Genomic DNA, 15,506 nt, shown 5'->3' with positions numbered 1-15,506 from the left:
TTTCTAAAAATATGATAAAAAGATTAATTTCTGAAATTATTATTTAAATTATCAAGTTTCTTTTCAGCTAGTGCTACTGATATTATCACAAAGAGATTTGATACCTGATCATAAAACATTAACATTGTTGATAGTTTTGTTTACACGGACCCCAGGGGACTAACACACCCAGACATGTTAATCCAATTAACATGGGGGATCACTACTCCCAGCAAATTACCAATAGAATGACCAGATATTGACCAATGCATATTTCAATTGATCTTCACCAATTGTCCACCTATTAGTCTGTAATTAAATCCTGCCTCCATTTCATGTTAAGGTGTAAATTTAGTCTGGTTAATATCATGTCTGAGATTCTCATATAAAGTGGACATAGAAAACAATTTAAATAACAGTCCAGTTAGAGATATTGATGAGTGTGCACAGATAATTGTTATTATTATAATAAGAGACTTTAATTTGAAAACCGTGTCGTAAAAATTGCTACTTTGTTTGGAATAAATTATAGGATAAGGACTCTTTGAAGATCTCAATATTTGAAATTTATTGACAGTTTTATGACTGATTAGCAACAGTCATCATTGGAATTTGTCACCTTAAAAGGTAGGTTCACTAAATTTTCAAATATGATACCAAGTCTTCACTTTATTTTAAATTTTGTAAGTTTTGGATGACTTTTATTTTGCAAAAAAATTCAAAGGTGGAAGAAAATAAAAAAAATAAATCATTTTTATGTGTAGCAAAATAATGTTTATTTTGTGTAAATAATAATATACTACCAATAAGTGAGAATGAATGCAAACTTAAAAAACTAAATTATCATCAATGAAAATTACCCTAAGCTTATGAACCAAAATTGTACAAAGATCCTTCATTATTTTTATACTTCCATGTTCATATTAAAACCTTTTAAAATTTAGGGTCCTCAATGCTCTCCAACTATATTTTGATATTTAACTTTTCATAAGTCATTTGCAGACGTCTTGTGTTTGGCATGCAAAAATATTAAGCGCAGTATTTTCTATGATGTTTTTTTCATCAAAGAATTCAACAGAAATTCTCTAGATCAGATTTTTCGGAATATTATATCGGTTGTAAACTGAAACCAGATAGGTGATACATTTAAAACCTGAATTATTTGTACATGAAAATGCAACATATGGCAGTCTGTCTTTAATATGTGTTGATCAGACAAATCCTCTGCTATCATTAGGGAAAATCTGATTAACTTTCTTCTCATTCCAAGACCAGTGGTCAGTAGAATACCTGTACAGGTAGCATCCTATTATATGACAAGATATTGAGCCATCAAAATTGGTCATTGATCAACAGGGGATGGTGATTGGTTTTGTCATAAACGGCCATTAAAGTCCTGTATGATTTATTTTATACAAAACCATTGCAATTGAGACAATTGATGACCACTGGTCAAATTTGGTCAAAATTCACATTACCAAACATTAACAGAATTGTATATGGACCTCTGCAATTATATTACACAAAGAAACATTGGGTTTACAAGACATTAGAGGGAAATAATTACAAAAGATCTAAAGTGGACCGTTTTACCGACAGTGATAATAATTTTAAATGCATTTGTGCAGATAATAATTAGGAGACGCATTTTGAGTTATTATAATTGGAAGTTAATGTGAAAAACATTTAAGTGAATTTCATTTGGACTACTTTATTTGTTTTTGAGGTCTTGCAGTAAGGTCTGCATGAAGATTGTGTTAGTTGTTATTTTATTCTAAAATGGAATATAAAATCTAAACTGCAAGGTAAAGAAGTTATCATAGATTACGAAATACAGAAATTTTTTAAAAATATTTGATATTCTTTTTAAAAGAAACAAAACTGATAAATACATGTTAATCAACAGCATTTTTATTTTCTTTTTTAACCATCTTTTCAAATGCATTCCTACAAGGCTTTATAAAGTTTTGTTTTTTTACTACATAAGTCCCAGTGATTCCTACAATAAAAAAAAATGTAATATGATTGTCTGACCGAGTTGTTCATTTACTTTAAGATGAACTCATAAAACCCCAATATAAGATAGACATAGAATTGGAGTGTTCATTATATATTGACATATTTTATTGATCTTAATGGTTCTTTTCTTAAAAATTATAATAAATATATAAATCAGTTATCTATATTCTGAGTTCAACACATACCCCAAAAAAACAATGTCTTACTGGAGTCATCTAAGGTGAGAAATTGATTTGTTTTTGTTTTGTAAATATTACAAAGACAATATATCAAATATAAATGATTATTTGTATCCTGTGAAATTAACAGCTTTGTGTCAGGTAAGGTCAGTTTCTGGCCAAACTATTTCATTCTGTGGTCACTATCCAGGTATTGTACTGGTCAGTTTAGACTTGGGCGAGACGATTCTGTGATTGTTTGTAGTAAAGAAATTTGGATACATGGTGGTTATTGAATGTAATGTTTGTATGTATTTTTTGCCACTTGTTTTGCAATAATTTTGTATTTGACGATAATATTAGATTTTTCAGAGAAATTCTGTGGTTAATAATTCAATTTAGGTGTTGTGAAACAAAGGTCTTTGGAATTAATGGTATGTCTAGTGTTGTTCAACATAAGTATACATTACACAGGGAGGTCCAAATTCATGGACGGCCATGGACAAAAGTTTAAGAAAATGATTATTTTAAGCATTTAATGTCAAGTAGGCAAATCTATACAGCATAAAGACAGGTATTTTTACAAAATATTATATGGCAACCCCGACTTTTACAATTAATCCTTTGCTTGACTCTTTAAGAAGTAGGGTCGATCAACTTTTCAAATATTTAAACAAGTAGCTAGAATAAATATCTTTTGAGATTTCTCATAACGATACTTTTGAAAATGTATTTGAATTTTTAATTGAATTAACTACATATCGAGGGTGAGTACATGGTCTTTGATAAATAGAGTAAAAAGAACAATGTATTTACTTTTTACCTAAAGTAGGTTGTAAAATATGTTTTAATTGAAATTTGTAAATAATCCATAATATTAAATGAAGGACATGAACTCTTCTTGTTCAACATAAAATGCATACTATATTTGATGTTCTGGTACAAAAAGGCTACAAATGCTGTATTCATGTTTATATAATATAGGTATTGAATTATTATTTTTCTTGAGAGCTGTTGAGGTCCTATACATCTTAGATAGGAATAAAAGAAATATGTTATATGAGAATTTGTAATCTTTATTGACCAAAGTCATATCCAGTTTAATACTGGCTCAAATTTTATTTGACAGTAATTGATACACCAGTCTAAAAGTATAACTTGAAACAGCTTTACAAATTCAGGTATATACAGATACATGTATCAAGTTTTAAAATATTTCTTCAGTAATAGCAGAGACATATAATACAATGTATTATATGTCTCTGGTAATAGTCATGAATAAAGGGAGACAATTCTGTTACAAGAGGTAATTAAAGCTTTTTGTAAACTGGATCCCTTATTGCTACACTAAGTGCAAAGCTTAAGAAGGAATGACAGACCAGTTTAAGTTTTAATATTCATTTTAAAGTCGTCATAGACTTGAATATTTGTTTACAGAATATTTTTAATTGTCAACATTTTTGCACCTATTACTCCATTTGGCAAATAAACATCACACATTATTTTAAATAAGTTTTGAAACTTATAGAATTATAAATACATTTGGGTTCTGGACTTCTGTTCATTTAGTTAAATGAGTACTGAAACGCAAAATCAGCATAAATTGTAACGACTGTATGTTTATTTCTATGCCATTGCATAAGAAGATCTATGTCCAAACTAGAACATTCATTGTATTGACTTTTATTGAAGAGAATCATTTGATATATTGACTTTGTTATAATAAAATCATTTGAATTTGAAGATATTCGCAACAGATGATATTATTCTAATTTATGCAAACATTTTCTATAAAAACAAGAACAGTAGCTTGTATTTGCCTTTCTAAATGGTTCATAATCCTATTTACTCTGACTGGTAACCAAAATTAATTTACATTGTAGCTTTTCTCACCTATACATAATAGAAGTTACTGTATACCTATATTTGAGAACAAACATTACCAGTAGAATGAAAGGGACATTGTATGACAACATGTCACCTTTGTTTGGTTCAGTTTGAGCTCAATCTGTGAAGGTACTATCATATTATCAAAATGTTTACTCGACTAATGTGTGGAAGTTGATTTAAATGGACAGATCGCTTCTCATTGGGCATTTAAAGTGTGTCTATTCAAGTGGCAAGATAGTGTTGGGATGAAACTGTATCGATATTCAGAAAATTTACACTAAATAGACTTCTGAATTTTTTATCCCTTTTTATTTTTACAGAGATTAAGTGGAGACATTGATGCCCTGATAATAACATAGTAATGATGATATATCTATAGTTTGGACTGTAAAGGTACAAGTACTAGTAAGTAAAATATATATGTATATAAAAGTAATTGAGAATAGTTGCTAGAAAAACTAAATTTAAAATAAAAATAACATATTTTATAAAATTGCTAGTATCGTTATAGAAGTTAGTAGTACTAAAATATGGAGCATTTTTTAATTTTTTTAAAAACTTTAATATTGTTTTCAAGTTTTTTGTGGCTGTTGAAAAAAATAAGAAATTTACTAGATGAATAAACAGGAGGCAAAATTCTAAAATTAAACTTATTTGTGGTTGATTCATGTCTTTCATATAAGCATGAATTTATTTTTCCATAAATTGTTTTGTTATAAACATGATAAATTAGACTGTTAGTTTTCTCAAATAAATTGTTATATATACATTTATTTTCTTCTTATGAGGATGGGATGGCGGCAACTATACAGTATTGTTTTTTCTCATTGTAAAAGGCCGTAGTTTAGCCTATAAATGCTTACGTTACATCCATTCCATTTGATGGATAGCTGTCACATTTGCAATCATACAACATCTCTTTTTTTATATAAGAAAATATTTTAAACTCAAAAGAATACTGCTTCTATTGCTGCTTTTCAAATTGACAGTTCAGGAATATCTTTTTCAATAAGCGTAGGAACACTGCACAACTTGACATGGTATTCCCCAAACAATTTGTTAAGTTTTGAGGCAGTGCTATTTTGACCCCTACATTTACCTGATGTCAATTTCACCAGTTATCTTAAAGTTGAAAATTAATGTTTATATATATTGCTGATAGATTACTGAATATGTTGGAAATATCACTTAAAACTAAACTGATTTCTCTATCATTATATACATGTACATCATCAGTCACTGCAATTAATGTTTAAATAAAAACAAAGTTATTTATTAAGCCTTAAAATTAGACAAACTAGAAATTTTCATTTAATTTTGACTTGTTTTCCCAGCCAATCATTTTTTCTGAATTAGTCAATTTATAGATTTTTTTTCTCTCAAATGATTCAGAAATTGTACATTACATATTTCATATTTCCTGTATTGTACAATATAAATGACCTCATAAATATTCTAATATCAGATAAATTTAAATTGATTAAAAACTGAATTTTCAAAGTTATGATAAACATATTTGTTTTAGACAACTTGCTACAATAACATATTTGTGTAGAATTATCTCCCCTAGATAAAATGAATACTTAGATAATTTAAGGATTAAATTAATAGCTAAATTAAATAAAAGATGTGATTTATGACAGAATCTATTTGATTAATTGATAGTGAGGGATCAAAGAGACAAGATATCCACTTATTCAATAAAATTCAAAAAAAAAGGTATTAAACTTGCATCAGAGAAGAAAATTTACCAGAAATATATAATTAAGAAAATAGATTTCCCCCCATTTTAATACACAATTTTTTATCAGTTGCATTTAAACTTTATATTTATTTTTCTCCTTCTTATAGCATTTTTTTTTATAAAATTTTGAATCAAACTAAAATTATATGGTATAAGTGGGTATTATAGAGATCTCTATTTCCCTCATAAGGTTTAATTTCTTGTCAATTTTCCATTTTTCCCAATAAAATAATGAATTCTTATATTTATTTTTCCAATTTACAACACGTTTTATGAGATTTCAAAAAAAACTTGAAGATAATTTATTTGCTTTAAAAAAAATCAAATTAAATCATTATTATAACTTACAAAGAAATAATAGCAGTATGAGATGAATCCCAAAACTTAAAAAAAAACACATTTTTTTGTACATTGAAGAAAAATTAAATGGGGTTGTTTCGATGTATGTGAAAGTGATGTTTGATTTTAACATGTAAAGATTATTTGACTTTCAAAACCAATCCCCAAATTTTAATTAAACTTTTCTAAAATTGACTTGTCTATTCTTGAAACAATAGTTAATTGAAACTCAACTTAAATATCAGGATCAGATTTTACACATGGGGGCCAAACGTTAAGCTATATGAAACACTTCACACAATTTCTCATGCTTATATTATTTTCCTTGTCAATCCAAAGATAAACTTGTGTACTTAGGAATCATCTTTATTAGACTCATAGATCTAATTAATTCCGTGGTATAGAGTAACAATCCCGTTGTACTAAGTCCTTTCGATATCCTGATGTCATTCTTAAGACAAGAGAAAATGAAATAATACGGTTGTTGTGACCGTAGGTAGTGACTTTACATGGAGATCGGTATCCCTACTGTGTCATATCTCTGAACCGACTGGTGTAAGAAATAATATAACATGGCAAAACAGTCCTATCAATACACCATCACTCGTAGTGATAGGTTTTGTTCACAAATATGAAATAGACAACATTTTTGTAAGATGACAGGAACATTGTGATAAATATTGACATGTCCTTCGGAAATCCTGCGGACACCATGTCAGAAAAGATAGTGCCGGAGCCTAAAGAATGGCTGTTATCTCCGAGGAGGAAAGTTAACTTGACTCACGGCTGATAACACCTTCATCAAAAACATAGTAAACACTTGTTTTGGAAAATAATATTGATAAACATGGAAATAAAAGGGAAAGAGATTTCGTTTTCCTATTTAAAAGAATTTGACACATCGTTGCTAATCCTGTAATTTATTATTGAATTTAAATACTCTGATCTGTTAAACATATTTTTTTACCAGTCAGTCTAAAGAGCTGACAATCAAAGTAGAAGGTTAATAATCTATAATATATATATACTGTTAATTCCAAAATTAATGCATTTATTAATGCATTTATTAATGCCATTTTTTAGGAATGGACAAAAATGTGAGATTTTAGACAAATCTGCTGAAAGCTATTTGTGCTTTACTCACCCTATAATAGTCCCAATATATGTATAAGAATTTGAAATAATTTCTGAACTTACAACTAGTAAAATTACTGTAAAATTGTATGTCTTAATTTTTAATTCTTATATTTTTATTTTCAGGTTTGCCATAAGCACTATGATTCATTGATGTACTACATGTATTGAGAATAACTTCATCACAATGGTGCTATACATATTCATTGGACTAGTTTACATAGTAACTGTTTGCTATGGTGAGAACATCATCAATTTTCAACTTATGGAAGAAATGCCATTAAATACATCAGTTGGTAGTTTAGCAACAAATAGTGGACTTCAAGTAAATATGACACCACAAGAATTCAATAATCTTAGATATAGTTTCTTAGATCAAACAGACATGCAGAATTTGTTTAACATCAATGACAAAACTGGTGACCTTCAAACCAAAATTCAGATAGACAGGGAACATGTCTGTGATGTCGTTGATTCATGTGTTCTTAAATTTGATATTGCAATCCATTCTAATGTTCCTGCTATGTTTAAAATCTTCTCTGTTCAGATCACACTGCTAGACAAAAATGACCATTCACCAAAATTTCCTTCCGACATTGTTAACCTACAAGTACTGGAATCATCACCCATTGGTACATCTGTTACCATTGATGATGCAACAGATTTAGATTCCAGCCCAAAGTATTCAGTGCAGAGCTATGAAATTGTACCATCCAATAGTATTTTTCGTCTAGATTCAACACCTAAAGTAGACGGTGGGTTTTGGTTGAACCTAGTTCTTCTTCAGAAGTTAGACAGAGAAATATTAGATAATTATCAACTTCAAATTGTTGCAAAAGATGGTGGCTTTCCTCCGAATGTAGGAACAGCAACTGTCAATGTGGAAGTTACAGATGACAATGATAATTCTCCAGTTTTTGTACAAGATGTTTACAATATCAGTATCGCAGAAGGAACGGCATCAAACACGGCCATTTTGGCAATCTCTGCTACTGACAAAGACATTGGTGATAATGGAAAGGTCACATATAGCTTCAGTTCTCGACAAAATGGATTGGACTCAATAACAAGTCTGTTTTCTATAAATGAAACCACTGGATTTTTATCTGTGATTGGGAATATTATCTATGAAGCCGGCAAGGTATTTAAGATTTATGTAGAAGCAAGTGATCACGGAACATCGCCAAAAAGTTCACAAGCTACTGTTCATATTAATATCATGGATACGGGAAATAACCAACCTATCATAAGAATTAACTTTATAAGTTTGGGAAGTAATGATGTCATGAATATATCCGAGTCTTCCAACATTGCAACTCTTGTAGCGTCTCTAAACGTAGAAGATCCAGACACAGGAGCCAATGGTAATGTTTCTTGTAGTTTGTCAGGAGACTTTCTTTATCTACAACCTATTTCAAATAAGAAAGGATATCTTATAATGATTAAAAAGAAATTTGACAGAGAAAAGCAAGATTATCATAACATTCTAGTGACATGCCAAGATCAGGGATCACCTGTTAAAAGCACGACTAAAGTATTCCATGTTAGAGTATTAGATGATAATGACTGTACGCCGGAATTCTTACTGGCAAACTATTTTGCTTCCATGGATGAAAATAACTTAAAAGGGACCCCTATCACAAAAGTATCTGCTAAGGATGATGATTTAAGTCCAAATAATGATGTTCAGTATTTCTTGGACTCTGATGCAGAGGGAAGGTTTGCAATTAATTCTGTTTCTGGAGTGATCACAGCTAATACAGTTTTTGATCGTGAACAGGCTCTGAACTATAAATTTACCGTATTAGCAGTAGACAGTGGTAATCCTCCGTTAACTGGTACGGCATCAGTGATATTGACAATCAAAGATGTCAATGATAATGCACCATACTTTGATGATGTTCCGTTTTTCCAATTTTTCGTTAAAGAAAATGCTGATACAAGAAATCCCATTGACAAACTTACCGCTCATGACAAAGATGAAGATGGAACTAGAAATTCTGATATAACATTTTCTCTTGATCCCAGAATCTCAGATGCCAATTTGCCTTTTATTGTTTATCCACAGGGGAATATTTATACTAACATGAAACTTGATCGTGAACGGCAAAGTAGTTACCAATTCACAGTTATTGCCAAAGATCAAGGAACACCACAATTGTCTGCTTCCATGGACGTGAAAGTTTATGTATCTGATGATAATGACAATAGACCAAATATTACTTTCCCAACAAAACAAAACAACACTGTCAAAATCCCATATTCCGTTGAAGTTGGGACTATGATCACACAAGTAAAGGCTGTTGATTTGGATGAAACTGGACCCAATAGTCAATTAAATTACAGGATAAAATCTGGGAATGAGCAAGATGTTTTTATGATCGGATCTACCACAGGAAAAATATATCTGAAGAGAACATATGAAATTACTTCCGATAAAATGTTTCCACTAAATATTGTAGTAAATGATAATGGCAAAATGAAACTGAACAGTAGTGAAACTTTAAGAATTGTTCTGCTGTTTGCTAATATGACAACTGCAGCACAAGACTCTGGCTCTGGTAACAGGAATATAATCATTTCTATTGTCGTGATAGCATTGACAGTCGTCATATCGGCAGCCATGATTGCCATCATTCTGATTTTACGGTACAAGGACAAACAAGATAAACAACAAAGCCAGAAGCCCCTAACATACCCACAGATCACACCACACGAGAAACTCATGGCAAATGGTTTATCTAAAGATATGGATATGCAACTAAAAAAGAAAAAAGAAGTCAGCTTCTCTATTGATGAGGATTTAGACAACATGGAGTTGTATAACACCAGTTCAACAACTACATCAGCTTTTAATGATTTTGAGGTAAATATTATTTTGGAATGTTATTGTTAATTATTTTCCTCTTATTATAAAAAAAAAATTATATGAATGAGTTGATGTCCTCACAACCTCAGTTGGTCTTGCAATAACATCTATTTAAGTAGCGAGCTGGGACATAAAACTTTTATTTATGCTAACCCTTTTCGCTTTGGGTATGAGTACGAGAAACATAAACCTTATGTCAGAATTTATACCCTTTATGGAAATTACATTGTATGCCAAAACTCCTCTTCATCAAACATTTATATATTTGCCAGTGTTCTTTGCTTATTTCTTAACATCTAGTGATGCATTCATCACTATAAAATGTCAGATAGGATAACATTATGGCATTGAATGAATAATTTATGGCAAAAAAAGGGAAAAAAATCTAAATTTGTAAAATTTTGATGTTTAATCAATCACTGACAAATGACTGGAGCACATCCTTGTTTTTATCTGAAATTCACACAAAACCAAATGTTCCAAGTAATAGGAATATATTACATCCGACATTACAATATAATGAAAAACAGATGCAACACGTATTCTATTATAAGTTATCTTATATCGGTCCTTTACAGTGTAAGAACTGAACCACCAGGAACAACATAAATTCACCATTAAATAGTTCACTTATTCAGTAGTATTTTACATGTAAATGAAAGATTTGATATTTATATGAACTGAATTAAAGTATTAAATATTTGATAATACCAATGTTTACAAGAACTTGTCAAAATATATATCTTTAAAAGTGACAACCACTAAGTATTGGACATATTGTTTGTATACACATTTTAAAATGTTTAGATTTTAAATTTTGACACCAAATTGACCATGATCTGATGATTTGTAAATAAAAACAAGACCGTTCTGTAATAATCTAAACAAAATTAGGTAATTGGTAAATAAATTTAATTCACATTTTTAGTTAATTATTTCTCAAGATCTACTCTAACTAAAGCTAATTTCTTGTTCTAAAATTTAGAATAGAAAAGATTTTTTAGGGTTTTTTTGTCCTGTTTTGAAATTTTATATTGTGGTCTTTTATCATGTTATAGCCATTGTTCAATAATATCAATACTAATTTTCAATACTTTGTGTATTATTTTTAAACATGATTTTAGAACTTTTATTGTGGTATAGACATCTATATTGTTAATAGACTGCTAGGTGTTCTTTTCCAATTTTATTGACACCAAATTAAAACTCCATTAAATTGTAATTATTTGATTTTAGATATTTCACTCACTTATAAACCGGAAACTGGCTATTTGTTAACCTTTATATAGTATAGAACTCATTGTCACAAAGAAATGTCCCTTTAATGTAAAATACAATATACATTGAGTTCAAATGTATTTGCCTTTATTTTTCAGAGGCAACATGAAAAGTACAAAATTAACAAGAAAGGAATACATGTAGAATTACCTGAACAAAAGGTATGTTATAATATCAAAGTCTGAATATGGAGGCAGATAGCTATTGTATTAGTTCTATTGATGAACATAGTTACTTATATAAAAAAAACATGAATTTTCCTGGTTGTTGATTCTAAGTTGGGCACAAAACTTCCTTTATCAATAGAAATTAGCCACTAAGGTAAGAGCCAAGAGTGATTAAATAAACTCATCATAGATACCAGGACTAAAGTGGCATTAAACACCAAAAGTCAGTCTATATAGCATATTGTTACAAAAAGTAAAATAACATAAAATTTATACCAAACAGTTTGAACAGAACTTTAAGGAAAATTCAAAACATAAAGTCCCTTATCAAATGGCAAAATTAAAAATAAAATTACAAGAATAAAACCTATAAAAGAAAGCTCTATATATCATTTTGATGTATAAGACTGTAAGATCTCTAAATATATTCATATAAATAATTAATCAATCTTTAGAAATATCTAGTATAGACAATCTCATAATGTGATCATTTTGAAGAATTGGATTAATTTTAAGATACTTTTATATTTGTTTTGGCTATTTTATCAATAATTTTGAGAAAAATATAAACCAATCATGAACCAGGACAGGTGCTAAATCTTGAAGATTAAAAATTCAAATGAATTGAAAACTGAATATTACAGTAGAGCCCTAGTAGAAAACCCTTGTTATTGTTATTTATGACCTGTTCTAGCTATACAGAATGAATTGTGACCTCATTTACATAATTATTGTAAAAATGTTAGTTGGGAGTGAGAAATATAATCTGCTGGTCATTCATCTTGTAAATGAAATGGTTGCATTTTAAATTGAATTTCTTTTATTTGTCCAACGGCACTTTATCACTTTCTGATAGCGTCTTTTCATTGTAATTATAGTTTGTCAGTGTTATGTATAAGTTTACACCTATTGTGGAGGCTTTAATGATGGGTTAGGGTATAACATGGTTTGGAGGGACATTACACCTTTGTAGAAAAGTCTCAAAATCAAAAAAATATTTTGACAGTGTTAATGGCACGTTACACTTTTGACAGTATTTGTTTTTTAGAACCTTTTGATTCAAGCTAGGTTTTCAACTAAAGGGTGTTGTTAAAGTTTCGACAAAGTACAATATTTTGTTGCACATAGCATTTTGACTGCACTTTTATAAATAAAAAATTGAATTAAGTAGATGCAATCATGGTAGTAAATCAGATACATGTACAGCATAAAGGTTTAGAGAAAGCTGCCTTTTATCAACATAAGGAAATAGACCCTAATAACACAAACACATGCACACATCTACAAAGATCAAAAATAAGATGGAAAAAGCAATGAATAGATGTTTAAACTTGATTTGTCTTTCAGGCACACCATAATTTTGACAATATAAGTGAATTATCAGATGAAGCCACAAACTCAGACAGTGGCCATGGTAGCAGTGATGTAGATATAACTAACCAATCAAATGGAGCACAGAGTAAGTTTGAAATTTTAATGGAACCACTTGTTTGTTTTGAAAACTACATGTTCATATGTATAGCGGCTATAGCCTGTTGAAATCTAGCAGTACAATTGGAATTTTGTTACATGGTGATGGGCAGATGGAATTAACACATTTATGTATATTCTTTTTTATTTCTTTTAAAAAAAAAGGTCAAACAAATATAATATCAATATACAGAATTATTTAGACTTACAAAGTTGATAAAAAATTGTACAAGCCAGAAAAACAAATTTCAGAAAGGTAAGCTTGGAGTAAATATGGTCTATAACATGTATTTTGACCTGCATTTGTATTAAATATGCTTTAAGCACATAGTTTAATTAATTTATTTTTCTTTATAGGTGATAATTTTGCACCTAAATCTGTGAGACTACAGCCAGTATTATCAGCCAAGTGTCAGTCACCCATTAGGGCTGATGATGTATTGACTATAGTGACAAATAATGGTCACAGAAACTCTTTTGACAATTCACATCGTAGCTTGATACTAGACGGTCGGAAAAAATCTGGTAGCGGTGCCAAGTCAAAAGACAACTGGGTACCATCATATGTGTAATATATGTATATAAGTTTCCACAGTATAGTGCAATATATCAGAAAAATGGACAACTTTTAATACTCAGATGAAATATATGGATATTTCTTGAATGTTGTGTGAAATACTGGAATTATGAATGAAGACCATGTGATAGTCACCTGACTAAAGCTTCAATGGCACCCTGATGATGGAGACAAGACTCTACCTAGAAAACTGATTGTGGACTAATGAAATAAACTGAATCAAGGTATGCAGTGTTGGTTTTTCTGAGAAGTCTTCTTATTAATACTTTAAAGATGATATTTTTATCTCATATTTTGTCATATTTCTTCCAGGAGATTTTTTATATCACAGCATATCTCTCCTATTTTCATTTTAACGTTTAACATGAGTAATTTATGAAGTCAGATGAAATATTGTTTTCAATATTATAACTGGCCATTTGTGAAAAAAAATATCTTAAAAACAAATAATACAAAATTAATATCTAATTTGCCATGACCTTTGTTATCTAAACATTCTTGAGAAAAAAATCAGGTAAATAAAGAAACAGTTATGTATGACAAGCACAATAGACTTTTACAACCTCATGGAAAAGGTTACAAGGAACCTGAAAACTTATCAAGTCAATATCTATAAACATTTTTATGACTTGAATAGCTTTTTCTTATAGGAACCTTAGATCATTTTATTGAGAAGTAATAAAAATTAAGAAATAGTATTATACTGTTCCATGCAAGCTGTCATTATTCCTAATTTTATTGGATTTCTTCTTTATTTTGTAGGACCATCAAATATGTTCACTTGGAGGAATAAGAATCCAGAATCAAAGTGAGGCTGTAAATGGAGACTATTGAAAAGGACATTGCGACTTTTTTGGCAGAGGAAATTATTTGGATGTGAATTTTCTAGTTTAATCAGTTGGAAAACGTGGATGATTTTCACAAAATTACCTGCATTTCATTCTTTTGCATCAAGAAATGAAGACCAATTTTATATGAAATTGTAAATTTTTCAATTTAATCTTACAGAACTGTTTTCATTTGTCACCACATCATTCATATATAAACAGCATTAATTTGTGATATTCAATGTACAGGGTATATATTTTGTTATTTATACAATTGTTAAAATTTATACATAAAATAAAATTTTGAAATACAATTACTTTGTCATTGACGGCATTTCTGTTGCTAGTTGAAAATACCTACAGAAAGAAATTGAACAAAAATAATGGGTTGTGAATCTGTTATTGCTTTTATGCCCCCTTCCTCAACTAAATGCCTGAGGCATGTAGTTTTAACCATGTTTCTTCATCCTCAATCCAAATTCCTACTGTTGTCTGGTCTTCATTTTGTTATGGTCATAGATATTGAGCTGTTTTTTTGTTTTAAGGTAGATGGGGTGTCTGAATTATAATCCATAGAATTTTTTAATAATTTGCCAAAATGTAGTTTATATCCTGCTTGTTTAAAAACATTAATAAAAAGAATAAAAAGAATGGGTCACGGAACATATTTTCACATTACAGGTTGTGCAAAATTGTCAGATTTTGTATAGTTTATGCATGGAAAATCCAATTTTCCGCCATAAAAGGAAAACTACACCATAGAATTTTGAGATAAAATATGAGAAGATAGCTCCAATATTATGCTTCAGATAAGAAAAAGAAAAAACAGGTTCACCGGACTTGTTTTCTTGCTACATAATAAAATGGGTAAATTCCTAACACAGTCTATTGCAAAAATAACACTATTTGAATTATCTGCCTTTCCATTTGAGTTGTCTCCCCTTATTTGACAAAGTTGGGAAAAAATTGAATCAAACAAAGGTATTCTTTTTTTTTTTTTGGTAAAATGCAAACATAAATATGGTAAACCCTGGCATTTTCTATATTTTAATGGA

At 29.6% G+C, this 15,506-nt stretch overlaps 1 protein-coding gene across 4 annotated transcripts in view; it reads left to right on the top strand.

Annotated features, from left to right (window-relative positions):
- LOC143085350 (protocadherin-9-like) overlaps window positions 1-14,765 on the top strand; it is a 36,637-nt gene extending 21,872 nt beyond the window's left edge. The window contains exons 1-7 of one of the 4 annotated variants that reach the window (XR_012981313.1): window positions 463-606; window positions 4,367-4,451; window positions 7,390-10,129; window positions 11,509-11,571; window positions 12,925-13,036; window positions 13,405-13,848; window positions 14,387-14,765. Coding sequence is in view for 1 of the 4 variants with exons in the window: in XM_076261630.1 (XP_076117745.1) it covers window positions 7,451-10,129; window positions 11,509-11,571; window positions 12,925-13,036; window positions 13,405-13,619 (3,069 nt within the window). In the remaining 3 variants the exon portion in view is untranslated. Of the gene's footprint in view, window positions 1-462; window positions 607-1,650; window positions 1,785-4,078; window positions 4,452-7,389; window positions 10,130-11,508; window positions 11,572-12,924; window positions 13,037-13,404; window positions 13,850-14,386 lie in introns of those variants that run through there. The other 3 variants (XR_012981314.1, XR_012981312.1, XM_076261630.1) reach the window with 3 other exon arrangements.
- Window positions 14,766-15,506: the final 741 nt, after the last annotated feature.

The sequence above is a fragment of the Mytilus galloprovincialis genome, chromosome 8 (assembly GCF_965363235.1).
Source record: "Mytilus galloprovincialis chromosome 8, xbMytGall1.hap1.1, whole genome shotgun sequence".
NCBI lineage: Eukaryota > Metazoa > Mollusca > Bivalvia > Mytilida > Mytilidae > Mytilus > Mytilus galloprovincialis.
This window is presented reverse-complemented; position numbering and strand designations above follow the sequence as displayed.